Genomic DNA, 25,136 nt, shown 5'->3' with positions numbered 1-25,136 from the left:
TGCACATTGTGGGACAGATGAAGAAACAAGGACACCAGAGCAGAAGCTAAAGTAGATCCAATTGCTAGAAGTGATGGAAATGAAGTACCGGGATAGGAGGTAGGATGCACACTGTGGGACAGATGAAGAAATGAGGACACCAGAGCAGAAGCTAAAGTAGATCCAATTGCTAGAAGGGATGGAGATGAAGTACCTGGATAGGTGTAGGATGCACACTGTGGGACAGATGAAGAAATGAGGACACCAGAGCAGAAGCCAAAGTAGATCCAATTGCTAGAAGTGATGGAGATGAAGTACCTGGATAGGAGGTGAGATGCACACTGTGGGACAGATGAAGAAATTAGGACACCAGAGCAGAAGCCAAAGTAGATCCAATTGCTAGAAGTGATGGAGATGAAGTACCCAGATAGGAGGTAGGATGCACACTGTAGGACAGATGAAGAAATGAGGACACCAGAGCAGAAGCTAAAGTAGATCCAATTGCTAGAAGTGATGGAGATGAAGTGCCTGGATAGGAGGTAGGATGCACACTGTGGGACAGATGAAGAAATTAGGACACCAGAGCAGAAGCCAAAGTAGATCCAATTGCTAGAAGTGATGGAGTACCCAGATAGGAGGTAGGATGCACACTGTAGGACAGATGAAGAAATGAGGACACCAGAGCAGAAGCTAAAGTAGCTCCAATTGCTAGAAGGGATCGAGACAAAGTACCTGGATAGGTGTAGGATGCACACTGTGGGACAGATGAAGAAATGAGGACATCAGAGCAGAAGCCAAAGTAGCTCCAATTGCAGAGAAAGTGAGAGAACAGATTAGTGTTTCAGGCACATGTGCAGAAAAGCAGAAGACAAACTGGTAAAGGAGATTTAGGACAAACAGGAAAAAGGCAAGGGGAAACAAGGACATCCAGCAAATAGGTGGATTGTGCGAGAGGACACAGTCATGATTGCCAAAGATGATAGGAAAGTGCCATTGAATCGAGAGAGATGGTGACAGGTTACGTGACACCCTGAGCCCATGACAGAGAATAGAAAAAAGGGGGTTGATGATGATGACCTTCCTGATATGAAACTCGCCCTTCATTGTTTGAAATCCCTACCACTCAGGCTTCCTTGTGTGTAGAAGTATTCAAAGTTTTTGGGGCTTTCTTTTTTTTCCTCTCTATTGTTGTATGACCATGGAGTTACTATTTATAAGAAGGGGAAGGCTGTGTGTGTGTGTGTGTGTGTGTGTGTGTGTGTGTGTGTGTGTGGGGGGGGGGGGGACTTTCATTCCTGCAAAAACACATTTTTTTTCTTTAATTTAGTTCAACTCACTGTACCTTCACAAGACATAGTAGAACTTTTTTGCTTTTGCAGGAAAGCTTTATCTTCCATGTAAAGTAATTATTTGAACTTTCAGTCTTATGTTTTTTGTTCAGGCCAAGCTGCATTTTTAGAAGCAGTTTCCAAAGACCTGCCCTACACCTTATTAATCAGCTGTCTCTGTAGCAGAGAGGAATAAATCTGACTGCAGCCTTAATGATATGGGCTCAGTTAGCTTGTCACTAAATGAACATTTCATACCTGGAAAGGCTTGGGGGTGGAAGTCACCTCATGAATCACAGGGGAGAGCATTATTAGAGTTCTGTTACATCTACATTGTCATGCAGGTGGGCAGGTGTTGCAGTTTTAAGCAGCACAGGTAAACTGAGGCACTATACCTGACAAGAGGCATATGCATCCAGGCACAAGACGTTTTACTGTGTCTATCAGTGAGGAGAGCTGTGGGAAGTGTGGAGTGCACTGAAAATCTTAGCCTTGGATGATGGCCTGCCAAGACTCACCTCACTAACCCCCCAAAAATCGTTGCTCCATATTTGAGGGATCTGACAAGGCTAATCCCCTTAGAAAGAAGAGATCTCATGGTGATAGAACAGAATAATGAACAGATCAATAATGAGCTGGTATATCTTTATCATCAAGGTCAGAGAGGGCCAAGACAATATCCCACCAGATATTCTGGAGACATCTGTGGCTCCTTCATAAATGAGGGCCAAGACAATATCCCCCTGGATATTCTGGAGACATCTGTGGCTCCTTCATAAATGAGGGCCAAGACAATATCCCACTGGATATTCTGGAAACATCTGTGGCTCCTTCATGAATGAGGGCCAAGACAATATCCCACTGGATATTCTGGAGACATCTGTGGCTCCTTCATGAATGAAAGTCAAAACAAAATCCCACCAGATCTCCTGTAGACATCTAAGGCTCCTTCCTTTATAAGGGCAGAAGATTATCCCACTGGGGTTGCATGTCAAAATGTCTAAAGTACATTTAACTGAATGCTGACATGACTGAATGCTCACTGCTGTAGTGTTTACAATTAGGAGTTTGCAGAAAATTATTTTTTGACTGAAAAGGTTATTGTAGTTGGTGTATATGTGCGAGTGTTCACAGGTTAAGGTAAGGGCTATGTAAGGAGACTGAGTTACAGTTTTGCATGTTTTTGGTTGCGCATTTTCTGTGTCCTTTAGTCTTGTGTAGTGGTATTGTCAGGGAAAGGGTTTTAATAATCTAATGTGCATGGTTAGGGTTAGGCATAGTGGTTTTCTTAGTACAGAAGTCAGTGTATGTACTCCTTCCATCTGTTTTGGATGACCTGTGGACTTTGCGAACAGGTTATTCCTGGCATCCCTTATATATTATGTCTGATGACTGTCTTCTTTATTGTTGCCTTGAAACCTGAGAGAGCTTCTTTATGCCATCCTCTGAGTCATTTCACAGAAGCTGGTAGAGTGCTTCTGATGCCTAGTTCTTTACTATTACAGCTCCTCTCTTAGCATCTTTGTTAGCCAACTGGTATTCTTTCTTTGCCTGGTCCATCTTTCTTTCACTTTTTCCTGCACACCTTCTTTCTTTTGATGACTTCCTGGACTTCTGCATTCCACTACCAACTTTCCTTATGTACCTTATTTCCATACTTGGCTCAGTTGCATTTGTTTTAAAGTTCTCACACATGTTTTAAAATGCTGTCAGTCTTGAGGTGCTAGTGCCCTGAGTATTTCTTTGAATTTGTTTGCTCTCATTGCAGTGAACTTTCAGGTCTTCAGTCTAGTATCTATTGATCTTAGAGACTTCTGTGAGCACTAAATGCAGCTGATGGTAGCCACCAATGGTTTATGTCGTTGGTTGAATGTCTCACTGGGGTTGACTTTCCAGTCTGATTACTCCCACTGTTCTTTCCTTACTAGGAAGAAGTCTACCTGAGTTGCATGGTGGCCACTCTTATATCTGATCTTGTGACTCTATCTCCTGCTGAATCATGTGTTGGCCACCATCAAGCCATCTGTCAGACACAAATCTAGAATGGCCTATCTTCTTTATTCCTGTTGTCTCACCCATGTGCACTTAGGCAGTCATCATATATCAGGAAGGTATAGCCAACAAAATAGCATCTTGCCCACTTTACTCTCAGCCAGAGGTGTCAAAGCCATGCAGAAATGACCTACCTCTCTAGTCTGTACTTAATAATAAACTCTGAAACTCCTGCAACTTATGTGAAAATAAAATAAAATAACTTTGCAGCACCTGGGCTGGCTTTGATTAACCTTGAATAACCATATGCGGCCAAAGGATTCACTTGACAAAGGAAACATAATGAACAGTATCCCATTTTATGCTATTTCTGAAGGATCAGCAAAAGAAGTTTTCAGGCTTCTGATAAACATTCAATATTGTCTGGGATGGCAAAGTTAAATGCTGATGGAGGAGGAAATGTAGCTTCTGCATCATTCACTCATCAACGGCTTCCCACAGTACAGGTTCTATGGGAGGTGCGGCATAAATAGGCATCTGTATGCATGCAGACGTTCCACTGGAGGTGTGGCATAAAGACTCATATGCACATATGCAAAGGTTATATGGGAGGTGTGGCATAAAGGTACATCTGTACACATGCAAAGGTTATATGTGAGTTGTGGCATAAAGATGCATATGTACGCATGCAAAGGTTATTTGGGAGGTGAGGCATTAAGATGCATCTGTACACATGCAGACATTCCATGACAGGTGTGGCATAAAGATGCATCTGTATGCATGCAGAGGTTTCATGGGAAGTGTGGCATAAAGACTCATATGTACACATGCAAAGGTTATATGGGAGGTGTGGCATAAAGACGCAGCTGTACACATGCAAAGGTTATATGTGAGATGTGGCATAAAGATACATCTGTACGCATGCAGACATTCCATGAGAGGTGTGGCATAAAGATGCATCTGTACACATGCAAAGGTTCTCTGGGAGGTGTGGCATTAAGATTCATCTGTACACATGAAACATTATATGTGAGTTGTGGCATAAAGAGGCATCTGTACGGATCTGCACATTTTGTAAGAGGTATCACAAAGATACATCTGTACACATCTACAAATTCCATGAAAAGTGTGACGTAGACAAATCATACATATCTGCTGACTTCATCCGAGGTGTGACATAAAGACACATCTTTAGACAAGTACATGTTTCATTGGAACTGTGGCATAAACATACACTTGTACACCTCTATAGATTCTGTAAGAGGTGTGACAGACACATTTGTACACAGCTACACATTCCATTGCAGATGTAGCATAAAGACACATCTGCACACATCTGCAGATTCTGTGAGAGGTATGGCAAATATACATTTGTACACATCTACAAATTCCATGAATGGTGTGACATACACAGATGTGTACACATCTGCAGATTCTATGAAAGGTGTAACAAAGACACATCTGTACACATCTGCAGATTCTGTCAGAGGTATGGCAAATATACATCTGTACACATCTACAAATTCCATGAATGGTGTGACATACACAGATGAGTAGACATCTGTAGATTCTATGAAACGTGTAACACAAAGATACAGCTATACACATATGCATGTTTCATTGGAAGAGTGGCATACAGACACATATGAACACACGTAGAGATTCCGTGGGAGACGTGGCACACAGGTACACTTGTCCTCATGTACAGATTCCCAGGAAGGTGAAGCATACAGACATAACTGCATACAGTGTGACAAAAGTGATGATAAAAAACAGTCCACTGCAAGAAAATAGCAGAAGTTTGAATTAGGTAGCTTCATATAAAAAGGCAGGTAAAGAAACAAACTCATAATTTTTAATTCAGTTCGGTATTTTAGAAACAAAAGTCAAGTTACTTTAGTTAAGCTCTTTCAAATGAAAACTCAGTATTCTTTTCTTATAGTAAGAAAAATGAATAGACAATGCCAGTTTAAGCTCACTGCTTTGTGTGTTACCTGCCAGTCCACATTTACAATCCTTAGTCTTCCGTAACTTGAAAACATTTATCTCTTAAACAAGCTTCCAGGCTTCTTTGATCCCCAAAACTATCTTTAGTCACACAGACTTGCAGGCCCTCCTTACCGTTGTACATGAGAGTCACTGACTGACGGAAAATCAGAGAAGAATGAGAAGATGAAGCGGCTGAGCCCAAAGTCGGCATCAACAAATCTCTTTCCACAAGAAAGAAACGGTGTTGCCTTGTGCCAAGCATTATGAAAATAGACTGGTTTCACAATTCCCTATTCTGTACCCATTTCATTCATACCTTACTAGCTGCTGCTTGTTTATTTATTTATTGATTGCTTTTGTTTACAAGGAAAGTCTGACTGGGCACAAGTCCCAGTTTCAGCTGAGGCCCAGGGAGAAATTCTCCATTTTACAGAATGAATAGATGGTGGTTATACAAGATTTACATAATAAATGTTCATACACAGACTGGTAATGATATGACAGTTAATAAAAGCACACAGTTAAATGAGGAAGACAGTAAGATATTAGTTAGTAGCAAGCTTATAAGAGTCTAGGTCTTTTCAGAAGGAATCAGCTGAAAGAAAATATTGAGTAGGGGACAGTGAAGGGGTGTAGGGGTCACAAATTATGAATGAGTATTGAGGAAGTCCAGGTTAAAGGGAGACAGAGATAATAATGGAAAGAGGTAGATGATGGTGACATAGAGGTTATGAAGAAGTAGCTCTATTATGGACAGTTACATGAAAGGGTGGTGACAGTAAAGGTTTGGAGATTATCCAGGAACATCACTTGTACAGGGCTGGTAGGTAGGACTTTAGTTGCGCTTTAACTTATTTTAGGGAGTCTTCTTGTCACATTGCTAGTGGGATGCAGTTCCAGGATTTAGCAAGGTGACGGGAGAGTAGGGATTTGCCAGCAGAATTGCTGGGTTTGGATACATGTAAAAGGTATTTGTTCAATGAACCTAGTGGCCTGAAAAGGTTGTATATTTGTATGAGGTTGGAAATGAATGGACAGTTGTTAGTTTATACACAATGTTATGGATTTGTGCAATTTGTGAGTAGGCTAGATAATGCGAGAAGATATTTGGAATTTAAATACTTTAACTTGCTTACAGCAGTGACCTTGACACTTCCCTTTTCTTATCAACTATTCAAACACCACCACATTTGCTAAGCTTCTTATAAAAACTTAAGGTCATTTTACAGCACTGGCTAACAGAACAACCTGAATGCTGTATTAAAACATGTATGGATTCTGTGGAAGGTTTGGCATACAGGTATTTCTGTTCACATGTATAGATACCAGGCAGGTGAGGCATACAGGTGCTTCTGTTCACATGTATAGATACCATGCAGGTGAGGCATACAGGTTCTTCTGTTAATATATATAGATATCAGGCAGGTGAGGCATAGAGGTACTTCTGTTCACATGTATAGATACCACGCAGGTGAGGTATACAGGTACTTCTGTTCACATTACAGGTTCCTGGGCAAGTGAGGCATACAGGTACTTCTGTTCGTATGTATAGGCTTGGGAAGGTGAGGCATAGAGGTACTTCTGTTCACATGTATAGATTCCAGGCAGGTGAGGCATGCAGGTACTTCTGTTCACATGTATAGATACCATGCAGGTGAGGCATACAGGTGCTTCTGTTCACATTACAGGTTCCTGGGCAAATGAGGCATACAGGTACTTCTGTTCACATGTATAGGTTCCCAGGCAGGTGAGGGATGCAGGTACTTTTGTTCACATGAATAGGTTCCCAGACAGGTGACGCATACAGGTACTTCTGTTCACGTTATAGGTTCCCAGGCAGGTGAGGCATACAGATACAGCTGTAGATGTACAGGTTCATTGGGAGGTGTGCTATACAGACTCATCTGTAAAAATGTACAAGTTCCCAGGAAAGTGTCGCATGAACAGATAGAGGCATGGACATCTCTAGTTAAATATAGGTTCTCAGTGTGACAGGGCATGCAAGAACATTTTTACACATGTACCACTTTTCAAGGAGATATTCTGCAAGGGCTTGTTCTCCTGCTCAGTTGAAACACCTGGCCTGTAAATCAGACTTAGCCGCCTTGTCTTAGTTGTTCTAAGGAAATCAGCAAATAGAAAACATGACTTAACACTTTTGACAGAGGACATGAGTCACTAACAGAATGCCTTGGTGCTCATCACTCTCCCTGTGTCATCCAAAGTTCTTGGTCACTAAAGTCTGCATTAGTGATTTGGCAGATGGTCAGTGTACCTCCATTTTCAGTTTATATACACAATAAATAATATACACAATAAATAATAATAAACAATGTTTACATTTATGATGTTCAAAAGCATTGATGGAAAGGTTACACAAGCCATATTGAAATAAATTGTTGAAAAAGGTATAAAAGTAGAAGACTGTTAATAACATGAAGAAAGAAGGCGATTGCAATACAGTATAAAATGAAGTAATCATAAAGACCCAATCATTCACTGCTTTTGAGTGTGGTTTATGTTTTTTGTTAAATTTGTTTATGGTTCGATATATTGATGTTTGATGTAGTCTGCATCAACATAATGATATAGAGCCTATAAAACTGTGAGCATTTCCATTTATTTTATGTATAACCAACTTCTAAAGTGAACGTTTTTTGCTTATAATATATGGTGTATGGGCCAAGTGCTCTCTGCAGTTCTAGAAACAACACGTTTTAATACTTTCATTAAATTCATACATTTTAAACAATTACGTCGCTATATATGCATTAATAAAAAAGAAAGCAAACAACAGTAACATGCAACATAAGGTGGACACAATACAGACTTAAGAGAGAGGATGACTTGGGGGGAGCTGTAATGAAATATATTTCGCAGACTGAAGGTGAGCACGTAAAACTGGATTTTGGTTCATGCAGTAGGATAATCTAAACATGCATACGATCATAGGATCATAGGAGATTACTAGGCTATCGACCCAGAGGTCGTTGTAAGCCTAGCTGTTTCATGCCAATGTAATACCATAGAAATGCTCATCAATACCCAAGATTGCATTTAGTGATGACTGCCCATGTCCAAGCGGGTTGTGAGCTCTATTCCCAGTAAGAATGTACGGTGCTCCATCCACTCATCCTAGTTCCTCTTTAACTGAGTTGTAGAGGTGCTCTATTTCACATGAATTGGTAGCCTATTCTGAAGACATGACAGTTGCTGGGAGATAAATCTGTCCCTACAGCATGTCCTATTTAAGTCACAGGCCATATTTAGGTCCCTGGAATGGGTAGCCCTAGTCCCATTTGATTTATGGATATGCAGCAAGTTCATTAGGTTTGGGTCTTGGATTGCTCTGTAGGCCAGGCATAAGTCTCCCCTAAAAAGGCTATATGATATGGAGTATAGTGACAGGGACTTTAGTTAGTCTGTGTCTCTCGAACTGCTGCAGGTGCTAAGTACAGTACATGACAAGCGCGGTGTTATACTCAATTATGAGCTGGATAAGTGTCGAGTACGGGGGGGTTATCACTTCTTTTACTCTCAAGGTGATGCTTTTACTAATCAAGTGTGCTGTGTAGAAAGCTTTCCTTACTACAGTAGACACATGGTGATTGAAGTTAAGGTCACAGTCAACTTGTGATCCCAGGTCCCTTACCATTTCATGGGTACTTAGGGTATTGTTGTTGATTTGATAGTGTGAAGGGACATTGTTTGTACCAAAGGGAATGATGATCCTTTGTTTGCATTCAGTTTGAGACCGTGACTAAGACACCAGTCGTTAGACTGTGTGAAACCCTCCTAAAGTATACTGACATCATTTGGGCATTCAATGATTGCACCTAATTTGCAGTCATCTGTAAACTTCGTCAGCCACAATCCCTTAGTTTTGACCTGAACTTCTGAGAAGTATATACCAAACAGTAGGGGGCCCAGTACTGACCCCTGTAGCATCCCACTGGTAACAGGTCTGCTGACTGATGTGGAGTCACCCACTTTGATAGCGTGTGTCCGGTTTGTGAACCAGTTGGCAACCCATCTGACAACTAGGGGGTTTACATTCAGTTTGCTACGTTTATCAGTAATGCCCGAGTGTGAGATTGTGTCAAAAGCCTTTGCCATGTCAAGGTATGCTGTGTGCACAGATCTGCCCTCGTCAATGCCCTTGGTCATGTTTTCAAACAAATCCAACAGATTTAACCGGCAGGATCTGCCCTTCACAAAGCCGAATTGGGTAGGGTCCAGTCTTTGGAGGTCACCTAATTCTTTATTTATGATATGTTCCATGGCCCTACAGATGAATCTGGTCAGGATTATGGGTCTGTAATTCCCTGGTTCTGTTGCTAGGCCACCTTTGTGGAGGGGAATAACTGTTGTTATTCTCCATTGCACAGAACCAAGCCTGTGGTTAGACTATGACTGAAGAGGTAAAGTAGTGGTGATGCTAGTTCATGTTCTAGCCTGTTTAGAAGACAGCCTGGCATGTCATCTGGTCCCATAGTGGCTAGTTTTTGCCTTGGACAAGGCTTTGAGGACCTGTTCTTCAGATGTGTAGGGTGGGGGGGAGTTTGGGGGAAGGTTTGTTGTAAGTTAGGAGTGGATAAGGGAGTCAAATGTTCACCAAATCTATCCGCTAGCAGGTTTTTCTATCTTTGTGGGGTCAGTGTGTGTGATACTATTGGCCACTAGTTCTGCACATGCTTGGGTCCTACCTTTTAGGTTATGTACACAGTTGTAAAAGGCTTTATGGTTATCCTTGGCTGAACTTGCTAGGTTTCTCACAAAAGAGCCTGTGGATGATTTGACAAGTTGTCTTATTTGCCTGCTTTTCCATTGTTGGGGCCTTGCCTTTGTTTTTTTGGTCAGCAACTGTTTGCATTTATTGTAAAGTTTGTTGATGCTGGGTGCCCAGCATAGCAGCTTGTTTGTACTTGGGGCTCTGGCTTTGATTCTTTCTGGTATGGCTGGGTTTATAAAGTTATACAAGTGAGTGTATAGGGATTTAGTGTAAGCTTTGGCTTGGTTACTGCTTCCAGCTTGGGGTGGGGCTTGGAATGCATTTATACCTTCACCTAGGAGGGTATAATTTACCTTGGTGAAGTTTGTTAGTCTGATTTCACCCTTTCTGAGTTCTGGTATTAGTGTCAGCTCAAAGGTGACTGATTTGTGGTCAGTTTTAGTTAATGTGGGTCCAACAATTACAGCAGTGCACCTGTTTGACATGTTGGTGAGGACCGGATCCAGAATGTTTGTTCCCCTTGTTGGGGTACGGGCAGTTTGTTCCAGGGCATTTGAATTAACAAAGTCAATGAACTTTTGCACTAGTGAGTTGGGGCTAGTGCAGGTTTCCCACTTGATGGTGGGATAATTGAAATCCCCCATAACCAGTGTGATCTGTAAAATTTGGATTGTCTCTAATTTGGTCAGTAGAAGATGGCTTGAGCAAGAGATAATGCAGGCTGGCAGTTAACTATAATTTCTGGCCTTCTCCACCTTGACCAATTAGCTCTCTCACAACTTCAGTGACCTTTTCACTTCCTTATCCAGTCTCATATTAACACCCTGTTCTACCCCGTAGTACAGCCTTTCTGGGAAGATAGCTTTCTAAAGGCCATATCTTTGTCCAGGTGGGGAGAAGTGTGGGTCAGATTTTGGCTACACATTATTCTTGGCTGGCTCAGAGTTTTGCTGCAGTCCTGTTCCTCTCTCCTTTTGGCATTTGGGAGGAGTTGTACAACATATGGTAGAGTGGACCTTCATTGTAGCATGTGCGCAAACACACGCAAACACACACACACACACACACACACACACACACACACACACACACACACACACACACCCTAGTCAGAGTGCTTAAGGACTTTTTCTTTAGTCATAGCTCCTCCCTAAGTACCCATGTGTGGTGTACTGTCACCTGATTGCTTACCTGGTGAACAGATGACTCCTGATTCTTCCTATTCTCCAGTAAAAAGAGGTGAATATCAGCCAGCCACTCCCACCCATCTTGGCCAACTCTTCCCCCACTTAGGCCTTCTAATCAAACTCAGAGCACTAGAACTACATACACAGCTTCTTCCCAAAGCACCGTGGTGCATTAACTTGTTAGTTATCATCAACAGTTTAGTCAGTGGTCAGGGATATAGATAAATTCAGAAGTGTATAATCATTTTCAACTGTCAGTGTCTGTGCTCCTACATTTTTCCTAATTACGGTGCATGAAATGGCACTTATAGCTTGATATGTAGGTCATCTCTGTTGTGTACATTTTCCTACTGTCTACTGCTCTGCTTTAATTTTCTATCAGTCAAAAATTCAGCAGCATGCTTTGCTCATGGAAAATTGTCATTTCTTAGAAAATACAGAACCAAAGAAAACAATGTAGCTTTGTAACATGTCACAGTTTGCATGTTGTGCCTAGAAAACTTAATGTGCTGTAGCTTGCATGGTCTGGTCTGTGACAGGAAGCTGCATGTACCTAGAGAGCCTTATGCAATGAAATGGGATTAAATGTGCTTTGCAGGGGTAGCAGCAAGCTGTGGGTAGTCGGAGATGCAATTTAACAATGGAGCTTTGCTACCCAACAGCTGCAAATAACTTATTGCAAAGCTTTTCATGTCATCATGTTCTGTAGCTATAAAATGGGTCATTTGGGTCTGGTAGAGATAAGAAATAATTACAAATTTTTTAATGTTTCTAAAATTCTTATGAGCTGTACAAGAGATGCAAAAAGAGAAACAAGTAATCATATTTATGCTTTTATAATTATAAAAAAAGAAAAAATATATATTCTAACCTTAAATATTCTGACAGTTGTCATGTATTTTTACAACTTTAGTAACTTGATGTTGAGTCTTTGAGGTTACAAATTGTTCCTTGTAAGCTTCACAAGGATATTGGCTAGTAGCTGTTAAGCTTTATTAAGCAATCATGTTTAAATCTGAATGTAAATTATTCTATAAATTTCTTTTATCTATTTCTCATGCTGTTTTATATTATAGAATTTATACAACCATGCTCTGTTCAGATTTTTATTGTTAGTTCATAAATATTCTCTATGAAAATCAGTGGCAAATCTGCACTTAGGGTTCTGTCGGTGCACTGCAGTTTTCAATGATCATCACTCGTTAGAATGTTTGTGTATTTTTCTCTATTCTGTCTGTTTTATCTGTATCAGTCCATCTATTGCCAATGCATTTTCATTGTTAAGTGGGCAGATTTGTGAGTATTCTGAGAGTTTCTTTTAGAATTTTTTGTGTTCATCTTTCACTGACAGCTGTATAAAGCTAGTGAGATAAATTTTTTTTCAGAAAATAGAAGCTGCAACAAAGGACGGAAATAATTAGACCCAGACTTAGCTGTTAAGGAGCTTGTAATATCCGGTGCAGAAAATCCTGGCTTCATATTCAAACATAAATTTCATGATGACTCAGAAGCTTTTATTTTTCATGGCTGAGTCATTCACCTGTTGTGAAATGTAACTGTACTGATGTGCTGACATGAAAACGTGTTAATGTCACGTTTCCAGGTCCGCAATGCCTTCTGGGATGTCTGTTCGGGTCTTCAAGAGCCAGGTTACGTTTATGGGCACCGGGACCTCAGTTCACAGGACCAGTTGGGTTTCCTGCACCGGAATCCACAGGTAGGTGCAGAACTGGTCTGAGTTTCTAATAACTTGTTGTGCGATATTAACAATTTGAACTCCGTTTCAGCTTAACTTTATTTGCAGTTTGTCCTCCTTATAAGCAAATATAGTAAATTACATATATGAACCAGAGTGGATCTGGATAAAATGCATTACTCACCCAACGAAGGTGCTATCCAAAACTAAAATGGACTGAAGTCTGACTGGCATTGGTGTGCATTGCCAAATGCTACCAGAGAGTGAGCTCAAATGTTTAGGTACATGCAGTGACACCAAAGCAGCAGGTGTGCCCAACCGTTATTGATTTCAGTCACTAGCACACCTCTCAATGTCTGTTGTGCTGAGTCAAACACTGACATTAAACAAGATGCATGCACAAATTTTAATTGAGATCTTTCAAGTGCCTGTCTGACATCTAGAAGGTTCTGTGAAGTCCACAGCAATAGCATGTGGGGTCAGGAGTAAATACCAAAGTAACCTGCTGACTTTTACTGGCAGAAGTAATGAGACAAACCAGTAAAGGATGACTAATTAATGTAGACACCTTTGATTTTTATCAAAGCCCTGCAAGGAACTGCTCTACAAACATTTGAGAAAACTGATGTGTAGGTCAGACATTAAACATCATGCATTTTAATAGCTTCCAGTGTGAATAAGTGACAGCAGATGGCTTTATGTGGAAAGTGAGCAGGAAAGTGTGGGAGTATCATAGGAATTAGTGCTTAAAATAGATTTTTTTTCTCTTTTCAGTATTCGTAATATAGACAGTAAAGAATTTTGAGAAAGAAAGATATCTGAGTGAGATAACTCTGTATTATTAATTTATCCATCTGTTTCATTAATTTATTTACTTATTTCATTGTTGACATGCTGGTCTCAGTGAACCTAGGGATCTTTTACGAGGGAGACCTGGGGTAGAACACTATACAGAATAATTTATCAGTATAAATCATCTTGTACTCTAAAACATGACAAAGAACAGTGCAGGACTTTACATACCGTGTAATTCAGAGATATCAATTTGTAGTGTACATAAAACAGTACAAAACATTACACACCATGTAATTCAGTTATCCAGCAGTACAGAACATTACACACCATGTAATTCAGAGTTATCCAGCAGTACAGAACATTACACACCATGTAATTCAGAGTTATCCAGCAGTACAGAACATTACACACCATGTAATTCAGAGTTATCCAGCAGTACAGAACATTACACACCATGTAATTCAGTTATCCAGCAGTACAGAACATTACACACCATGTAATTCAGTTATCCAGCAGTACAGAACATTACACACCATGTAATTCAGAGTTATCCAGCAGTACAGAACATTACACACCATGTAATTCAGAGTTATCCAGCAGTACAGAACATTACACACCATGTAATTCAGTTATCCAGCAGTACAGAACATTACACACCATGTAATTCAGTTATCCAGCAGTACAGAACATTACACACCATGTAATTCAGTTATCCAGCAGTACAGAACATTACACACCATGTAATTCAGAGTTATCCAGCAGTACAGAACATTACACACCATGTAATTCAGTTATCCAGCAGTACAGAACATTACACACCATGTAATTCAGTTATCCAGCAGTACAGAACATTACACACCATGTAATTCAGTTATCCAGCAGTACAGAACATTACACACCATGTAATTCAGTTATCCAGCAGTACAGAACATTACACACCATGTAATTCAGTTATCCAGCAGTACAGAACAGTACACACCATGTAATTCAGAGTTATCCAGCAGTACAGAACATTACACACCATGTAATTCAGTTATCCAGCAGTACAGAACATTACACACCATGTAATTCAGTTATCCAGCAGTACAGAACATTACACACAATGTAATTCAGAGTTATCCAGCAGTACAGAACATTACACACCATGTAATTCAGAGTTATACAGCAGTACAGAACATTACACACCATGTAATTCAGAGTTATCCAGCAGTACAGAACATTACACACCATGTAATTCAGTTATCCAGCAGTACAGAACATTACACACAATGTAATTCAGAGTTATCCAGCAGTACAGAACATTACACACCATGTAATTCAGAGTTATCCAGCAGTACAGAACATTACACACCATGTAATTCAGAGTTATCCAGCAGTACAGAACATCCCAAAAAGGGAAGGCATCTCTGATCAGTATTAGCAAAAAACTATGGGCACTCATAAAATCGTCTAAGGCCAGCTTCTAGAGAAAAATTGCACATGACACTAAGGATAATCACAAGGCTTTCTTTAGTTATGTTAGGAACCTGGGTGGGAATTCCCAGATATGCTCAGAATTAGTCCAAAATGACAAAAAATACACCGAACCCACAGACATTGCCAACATCCTTGCTGACAGGTTCAGCGGAAACGTCTCCCCCCCCTCCCCACCAAAAGGGCAAATATCTATCCCAGCAGAGTGCTGCCCCCTGACATCTCAGATGCTCAGGTAAGAGCCGCCCTCTCCAAAGCAAACAACACTGCATCAATGGGACCAGACGGTGTCCCGGGCTGCGTCCTACATGAACTCCAAGAAGAGCTAAACCCAAACATAAAACTACTGTTCAGTCTCAGCCTTACTACAGGATATGTACCCAAAGAGTGGTGTACAGCAACAGTGGTCCCTCTCCACAAAGGTGGTGCCTCAACGGATCCTGGAAACTATTGCTCCATAAGCCTGACTAGCTTGGTCTGCAAAGCTATGGAAAGGATCATCATGGACCTCATAAATAAAGATATTGGGGACCTACAGACACTGGATCCTACCCAGTTCGGCTTTGTTAAGGGCAGATCCTGCCTCTTAAACCTGGTCAATTTCTTTGAAACAGTCACCAAGGCCATTGACGAGGGGAAGGTGGTCCACACAGCCTACCTGGACCTCGCAAAAGCCTTCGATACAATACCCCACTCGGGCATTATAGATAAGCTCACCAGCTTAAATATAAACCCCTATGTCACTAGATGGGTTGCAAACTGGCTCAAGGACAGAACCCACATGGTTAGAATTGCTGGAGCCATGTAAGACTCCAAACCAGTTACAAGTGGCGTCCCACAAGGCTCAGTCCTGGGACCTCTCTTGTTCGGTATATATTTCTTGGAGGTACAGGCCAACACGAAAGGACTGTGGCTGACCAAGTTCGCAGATGACTGCAAACTGGGTGTCATAATCGACTCTCCAGCCAACACAAGCATCCTACAAAAGGGCCTCATAGAAACAGACAACTGGTGCCAGAGCCATGGCCTCAAGCTAAACTCCAGAAAGTGTATAGTCATCCCCTTTGGCAAAAACAAAGTGCCCACAAATTACCACATAGGTGGTAATCCATTAAGTACGGAAGAAGTAATTAGGGACCTGGGGACCCAAGTTGATAGCAATCTCTCATTTGACAACCACGTGACCAAAGTGGTTAGAAAAACGTTTTATATAGCCCACCTAATCATGAAGGGATCCACATCTAGATCAGGGGAGGTCATCGTGCCTCTTTACTCATCCCTCATCAGGCCCATAATTGAGTACAACACCCCTTTTGGGATGTACCTTACCAGACACCTGCAGCAACTGGAAAGACCCCAAAAGTACCTCACTAAGAGGATCAAAGGGCTCAAACAGATGCCATATGCTGCCTGGTTAAAGAAACTCCAGCTCTACTCAGTGGCATACCGCCTGCTCAGAGGCGATCTGTGCCTGACGTATAAAGCCATGTCCAACCTGGAATTAATGGACATGCTGCACCTCAGAAAATCCAAATCCCATCGAGCTACACGCTCGAGAGACTTGAACCTCAGCACTGAAATAAATAGGACATGTTGGAGGGACAGATTCATAACCCATAGGCTCCCTTCACTCTGGAATAAAATCCCAGTCCAGGTTAGGCAGAGTCCCTCATTGACTCTCTTCAAGAGGAATCTTGATGAGTGGATGGGAGATCATAGGTTTACCCCGGGTATCACTTCTGTGTCACTGTTAGACAGAGGCACAGTATACTAACCTCAAAAAAGAGCATAGCAAAATTCATTTAAAATGGGTGGCGAAAGCCAAACACACCCTGGCTAGGCTTATAAATGCCCTAGGGCAGATAGCCTAGTATGAACCTATGAACCTATGTAATTCAGAGTTATCCAGCAGTACAGAACATTACACACCATGTAATTTAGAGTTATCCATCATTACAGGACATTACACAGCACATAATTCAGAGATATCAATCAGTACTGTACAAAGAACATTATAGAAATGTAATATGGCGTTATTGATCAGTAATGTACAGAGAGCAGTACAAAACATTACAGAACATATCATTTGGAGTTATCAATTAGTAGTGTACAAAAACAGTACATGACATTACACAGCATGTAATTTAGAGTTATCAGTCAGTAATGTACAAACAGCAGTACAGAACATTGCAGAACATGTCATTTGGAGTTATCAATCAATAGTGTACAAAGAACAGTACAGAACATTACAGAACAAGTCTACTTCACTTTAATGAATTTTCACATTACCGAAAATCAAAAGAATGAAATGAGAGGAGTGAAATCACACAACACCGAACCTTTACGTTACCAAAATTCAGAACAACAAAACACCATCTGCTCCAAGTCAACACAACAGTCTACCTTTTTTAAGTTTTAGTCAGGGGGCAAGCCCTCCTGCACTTCCATGTGCTGCTGCATCCCCCACACTCCTTGTAACTGATATATATGGGATCACTACAGAATACCAAAATTCCACAGTCCCGAATCTCTAAATCACAAGGACCAGAATCTCAAGATTGCAGAACCTCAAAATTAAAAAAAAAAAAAAAAACTAAAACATGCAATAAACTATTCTAACGTGTATGCAGGTGGTCAAGCCCCCCTGCACCCCCACACTCCCTGCAACTTAAATATACCAACTCCGAGATTGCACTACAGTGGAGAGAATGGCAAAGTTCCCATTCCACACTGTACGGCAATCCCCATTCACTATGTTTGAGATTCCGCAATCTCGAGATTATGGTCCTTGGGATTCAGCCTTTCGGGATTGTGGAATTTTGGTATTCCGTAGTGATCCCATATATATATATATATATATATATATATATATATATATATATATATATATTTATATCACTTCCAAGATCACATTACAGTGAGGAAAAGGGTACATTCTCAATCTCCATTCAGAAGCTCCAAGTGGCAAGTGGTGTGTGACATGCGCAGCTGATGTTTCATTGATCTGAATGTTGGTAATGTAAATGTTCGGTGTTGTGTGATTTCTCTCTTCTTGTCTTGTTCTTTTGATTTTTGGTGATGTGAAAATTTGATAGAGTGAAGTAGACCCTATAGAACATGTAATCTGGAGTTATCAATCAGTTGTGTACAAGGAGCAGTACAGAACATTACAAAACATGGAATTCAGAGTTATTGATCAGCAATGCACAGAGCACAATACAGAACTTTCCAGAACATGTGAGGTGAAGTTGTCAATCAGTAGTGTACAGAGAGCAGTACAGAACATGTAATTTGGAGTTATTGATCATTAGTGTATATCACAAATGATATACAATGCAGTTTATAGTCTTCTTAGGCAGCGTGATTTAAAATACTTTGTTTACATATGCATGCATATGCACAGTTTATTTCATCCTCAGAATGGAACTGGTATCAATATTTTATAGTTTTCTGCTTTGGTCCATTTCTACACTGGGACAGACTGAGGTACTGGGAGATTTCTACTTGTTTTGTATAATCTTGGGTGCTACTTAAGCTGTGCATGCATTACATTTTCACTTACTGGGAGATTTCTATTTGTTTTGTATAATCTCGGGTGCTACTTAAGCTGTGCATGTATTACATTTTCACTTACTGGGAGATTTCTATTTGTTTTGTATAATCTTGGGTGCTACTTAAGCTGTGCATGCATTACATTTTCAGGTACTTCCATTAGTCTTTTCTAAGCATCCACCTCTGACCCCACGACCAGTATTTGTTAACTTAATATCATACCAGTTACATATTGCCACAATCAATAGTAATATTACTTGTTTTATTCTTCATCTCTGTTAACAGTCACTCTCTCTACTCTTAATAGACGATACTCCCACCACTTTTGCTCTTCCCTCACTCTGGTGAATACTGTGAACCCCAAGGAGAGTCTGGTTCCTAAAACCCTAGCCTTTCACTTGAAGATTGGACCCCTGTGTCTGCAGCCTGTCTTCTAACAGTGAATGTATGTCCACTACTTTTTAACATAGCTTCTCATCTTGTATTTCTGTGTCTCAGTCTGTTTTCCCCATCATACATCATGCTTTCTGTCTCCCATGCACTCCCAGTCAATATTGCACTATTCCCCCTGACTCTCATTCCTATACTTGTACTCCCTCTAACTGACTGCCTTAGTCCACAGCTGAAGTACCATCCCTTCCAACACTACCCTCCTACTTCTAGCTGTTCTATCCATCCACTCCTCTACTCAAAGCTGCATTCCCCACTATACAGGACATCCTTGCCTTTAATTAGCTTCTCTATCTGCATCTAAGCCTCCTTCCTGCTAACATCCGTAAAAAAACTGTTTCTTACCCACTTCACCTGTAACATAAACTACTACCACCTCCCCTTCCTCTCCTTTCTGCCACTCCGAGCTATAATCTCAGTTTCAACCTACCTTACTGATTGTTTTTTTTTTCCCGTGCTTTGCAAGTCGACCAGGCTATCCAACTCCATTTCCCCCTCACTTTGCTAGGGATCACTGTTCCCCTACCCCCATTCCCACACACCCCCATATTAATTACATTTATAATTAATGATACCCCACCCATACTCAAGTAACCAATCAACACAAGCTCCACTTTATAAACCCAACCCACCTACTTTACACAACAAGCACCCCCATCAACTATACTACAATCACCCTTTACTAATCAGTCCCACTTTCTACAAGTGGAAACCTTTCCCTTCTCCACTGTCTCCTCTGATACCCCTACACTCATCAAAACTTTACTAATGTCACTAATAACTTTCACTACACTACTTCTTCCTTTTTCACTATCTCTTACACTACTTCTACACTTTTCACCACTCCATCCCACACACATACAACTGAAACCTACTTCTATTACTTCTATCCAATTTCCCAAACATAACTCTTACTCAACAATAGCTTCTAGTCTCCACTCCATTAAAACACTATTATTCCTCAAACAAACAATCCTAGCACAGACACAGCATACTCTACAAACTACACTCCCCACAACACAGTTTAACTCTAAGCAGAAACTGCTACAAAAACTCCATTCAGATAGTACCACTACACTTCCCCAATGTAGGGACATCCACCCCAACCCAGGACCCACGCCATCTGCCTTCCCCCTTCCCAAACTTCATAAATCCCTAAAACTCACTACCGAAAATACACAAAGTATCAGAAACAAAATCCCAGAATTCCACACCTGGGTAGCCCATTCTGGACCCAACATAATTGCTGTAACTGAGACATGCTAAAGCTATATATAAAAAACACCAAATTCCTCCCTCCAGGTTTCATCTGTTTAAGGTCAGACAGACTCCACAAGAAAGGGGGAGGAGTTGCTCTTCTCTACTCTAACTCTTTTACCATCGTCCCATACCCAAACGCCGTTCCCCAATTCTCTGCGCTGAATTCATCATAGCACAGCTAAAAATGAATAATTTCAAAAGTCTTTGCTTGATAGCCATCTACATCCCACCTGGCAACAATGTTCCTGTATTAGAAGAAATCTTAGTCTGGACCTCAAACAATATCCACAATGAAACAATAATTCTAGTGGATGTCAACATAAACTAGCTAGATCATATAACTCCTTCTCCAAATGTTGCCATTAACCTCTATAACTTCACTCAGCTCATTACAAGTTTATAACAGCCTAGCAACAACAACAACAATGGTACCATACTTGACTGGATTTTAGTATCAGACCCCAACAAAATTACATCAGCAGGAGCTCTACCCTGCAATATCAGTAATCACCTGCCTGCCTACATAAGACGCTCCACCTCCTCAACATTACCCACCCACCTACATAACATGCTCCACCTCCTCAACATTACCTGCCTGCCTACATAACATGCTCCACCTCCTCAACATTACTTGCCCGTCTACATAACACGCTCCACCTCCTCAATGTTACACCATCACCAGTACAAACCCACCAGAATGCTAGTTAATTTCAACCCAACGAACACCACTGAATAAGTAAAATTAATTGGAGTACTCTAAAATCTTTACCTCTAGATGAAGCAGTTGAATTCTTCAACTCAACATTCCTTGGCATACTCAATAGAATGGCCCCCCTCTGGAACAAGAGAATAAAAACAAATTATGCAATCTGGCTTTCCAGAGAAACCAAATGAAAACCAGAGACCGAACATGGAAAAAATGGCAGAAAAGTAAAAACCCCATCAATCTCCAGCTATTCAAACAGCTCCACAATCAAGTAAAGCGTCTAGCTATTAAAAACAAAAAACAATACTATCTCCATCTCCAAAACGATTGCAACCACAACCCAAAAAGATTCTGGAATTCAGTCTCTACTCTACTAAACCCTGGCACCAAAAGCAACCCCTGCCCAAACCCTGACAAAACCCCAGCTAAATTAGCTTCCCTCTTCAATTCCTACTTTATAGACACTATATCCAAACTTACTTCCACCTTTCCTCAAACTACTCGTAACAGCAACTTTATAACAACACACCACTCCTCAGCTAACCTTTCTCCCCAGACTTTCTCTTTCTCTCCTATTCCTACTTCCACTATTACTAAACTCTTGTTAAAACGTAAACTTGTTAGCACTGCCCCAGACAGTTTAACCCCTGAATACCTACAGATTTCAGGCAAATCCATCAGCTACCCCATAAGCATTCTCATAAACAGATCTATCCAAGAATCCTATGTACCATCCATCTGGAAGAAAGCTTATGTCATACCTTTACACAAAGGCAGCAATAATTCAGAAATTTCAAATTTCCGCTCCATAGCCATACTATCCCCTATCTCTAAAATAATGGAAAAATGTACTCAGATTCAGCTTATGAATTATCTATTCCAAAACCAACTACTTTCTCCCACTCAGCATGGTTTCGTCCTGGCCACAGCACTGTAACTGCTCTCATATCCTTCCTAGACACTGTTAACCACAATCGCAATGACGGTAAACTTGTTTCTGCACTTTTCCTTGATCTATCCAAGGTTTTTGACGCTATCTGTCATTTACACCTTTCCAAGCTGTCACACGTATGATTGTCCACTAGCATCCTTTACTGGTGTACCAGTTACCTCAAAAACCGGCAACAATCCACGAAATGGTTACACTCCTTCTCACCACTTGCACCGGAGTTCTCCAAGAGTCCATTTTAGGACCCCTTCTCTTCAGTGTTTTCCTTAACGACTTTCATTCTGCTCTCACTCATGGATCTGCAGTTCAATATGCAGGTGAATTGAGTATTATCTGCTCCGGTACTTCTGAAACCGAACTTCTGACCACCACCCAAAACACTTTCTCTATTACCGAAACCTGGATGACAAATAGCCACCTTGCCTTTAATCCAGATAAAATCAAACTCCTGCTTTTTGTGCCTAAAAAACTACCACTATTAATAAATCAGAATTCATCATTTATTCCTCCAGCAAGACTGCCTTAGAGATAGTTTCCCATGCCAAGTTACTTGGTGTTACCATAGATGACAGCTTAACATTTGACCAACACATCCACAACAACAACAAAAAAAAAAAACTTGCCAAAAACTTGGTACCCTTTACCGACATAAACACTTTCTAAACTACTCTTCTAGAAAAACACTTGCCCTAACTTTTCTCCTACCTTCTCTCTTCTATGGTGCCCCCATTTTAGCAAACATCCAGTCCTCATTAAAAACTAAAATGGATAGCTGCTGTAACAAAATTGCTAAGTTTGTGACTAGCGCAAAATATTCCACTCATCACTGCCACTCATTGCAATCCTTGAACTGGCTAGAACTTCCACAACTCCTCACATACATGCAACTATCTGCAGCACACAAACTTATCTATAAACCCCACGAATTCCCAGCCCTTGCCTCACTTCTGACTTATCAACCAAACCGACCACTAAGATCTGAAAGTCAATCTCCTCTCCAAGTAAAGCAGCCACAACTCCCTGCAGGTTAGTATCTCTATTCTTTCACTGTTGCTAAACTCTGAAATGCCCCTCCTCCTCTTCCCCAGACCATTAATAATGGCCCCATCACCAATATTTCTCTTCGCATGGGCTCTGCCCCTGCACCATTCCTTTATACCCTGATTTCCTGGTTCAGCCCTCCGATTCCCATACTCTTCCTCAGTCTTCCTAATTGTCACCCTTGAAAAGCACAATGTACCTCTTCTTGCTTCATGTGGTATAAGAAAAGTTTGTGTAGTTATCCCCTCCTAGCTTATGAATAGTCTATAGTTAATCGCATTGCCTGCTATGTACAACAAAACTGTGCATGTGTAAACTATTTGACTTCTGTTAAACTCTGTATATACTGAATGACTTGCTATGTATCAAAGTTTACTTTCATGACTTACACAATTCTGCAGTCTTACTTCTGATTCTCATGTTGTTACTCCTGTAAATTGTTATATGCTGTAAATGCTTTTCCAAACAAATTCTATTACCATGTATATTGTTGTGGAGCTTTTTTTCCCAGGCCTCCACTGAAAATGGGCTCACACCAGCCCAATCGACTTTCCTGGTTAACAAAAGCAAATAAATAAATAAATACATTTTTGTCTTGTGCAAGGCACTTTCTTTTGGTTGTAGCAGCATTTGATTCCAAGATATTGGAAGGAAAATATTTTAAATCATGAACTTTACTGCCAGAGGGAAGCAAGACCTGGAGTTGATTTAGTAGCTGAAAAGGTCAGATTACAGAAGTATTTGATATGCATAGTTTGGGAGAACCTCTAGTTGCACACTTTAAATGAAGGGGAAGGGAAATTGTTACACCAGGTTAAGAAGAATAAGCTAAAATCGATAAAGCTTGTTTCCTGGTACACAGTGAGATATGAGGAAGAGAGGCAATTTGTTTAAAAGTAGCGACTCATCTTCTACAGCAACAATGGTGAGACCGGCCTTGCTTTGCAAGCCACAAGCTGCTTTAGGGAAAGTACAAGCCTCTACAGCAGCATTGTTTTCAATGGTGAGACCGGCCTTGCTGTGCAAGCCACAAGCTGCTTCAGGGAAAGTACAAGCCTCTACAGCAGCATTGTTTTCAATGGTGAGACCGGCCTTGCTGTGCAAGCCACAAGCTGCTTCAGGAAAGTACAAGCCTGTACAGCAGCATTGTTTTCAATGGTGAGACCGGCCTTGCTGTGCAAGCCACAAGCTGCTTCAGGGAAAGTACAAGCCTCTACAGCAGCATTGTTTTCAATGGTGAGACCGGCCTTGCTGTGCAAGCCACAAGCTGCTTCAGGGAAAGTACAAGCCTGTACAGCAGCATTGTTTTCAATGGTGAGACCGGCCTTGCTGTGCAAGCCACAAGCTGCTTCAGGGAAAGTACAAGCCTGTACAGCAGAATTGTTTTCAATGGTGAGACCGGCCTTGCTGTGCAAGCCACAAGCTGCTTCAGGGAAAGTACAAGCCTCTACAGCAGAATTGTTTTCAATGGTGAGACCGGCCTTGCTGTGCAAGCCACAAGCTGCTTCAGGGAAAGTACAAGCCTCTACAGCAGAATTGTTTTCAATGGTGAGACCGACCTTGCTGTGCAAGCCACAAGCTGCTTCAGGGAAAGTACAAGCCTCTACAGCAGAATTGTTTTCAATGGTGAGACCGGCCTTGCTGTGCAAGCCACAAGCTGCTTCAGGGAAAGTACAAGCCTCTACAGCAGAATTGTTTTCAATGGTGAGACCGACCTTGCTGTGCAAGCCACAAGCTGCTTCAGGGAAAGTACAAGCCTCTACAGCAGCATTGTTTTCAATGGTGAGACCGGCCTTGCTGTGCAAGCCACAAGCTGCTTCAGGGAAAGTACAAGCCTCTACAGCAGCATTGTTTTCAATGGTGAGACCGGCCTTGCTGTGCAAGCCACAAGCTGCTTCAGGGAAAGTACAAGCCTCTACAGCAGCATTGTTTTCAATGGTGAGACCGGCCTTGCTGTGCAAGCCACAAGCTGCTTCAGGGAAAGTACAAGCCTCTAGAGCAGAATTG

General features: G+C 41.1%; 1 protein-coding gene across 5 annotated transcripts in view; it reads left to right on the top strand.

The window, feature by feature from the left end:
- Positions 1-25,136, top strand: part of CACNB1 (calcium voltage-gated channel auxiliary subunit beta 1) — a 2,104,836-nt gene that overhangs the window by 58,843 nt on the left and 2,020,857 nt on the right. For 4 of the 5 annotated variants that reach the window (XM_044055375.1, XM_044055374.1, XM_044055371.1 and 1 more), the window contains exon 2: positions 12,811-12,924. The exons of the other annotated variant lie outside the window; for it this stretch is intronic. In XM_044055375.1, the coding sequence (XP_043911310.1) occupies positions 12,811-12,924 (114 nt within the window). The remainder of the gene's footprint in view (positions 1-12,810; positions 12,925-25,136) is intronic. 5 annotated transcript variants of the gene reach the window in all.

This window comes from Protopterus annectens, chromosome 13.part0 (assembly GCF_019279795.1).
Source record: "Protopterus annectens isolate FY-2018-M chromosome 13.part0, PAN1.0, whole genome shotgun sequence".
Lineage (NCBI taxonomy): Eukaryota > Metazoa > Chordata > Ceratodontiformes > Protopteridae > Protopterus > Protopterus annectens.
Note: the sequence above shows the minus strand (reverse complement) of the source record. Positions and strands in the feature narration are given on the sequence as shown.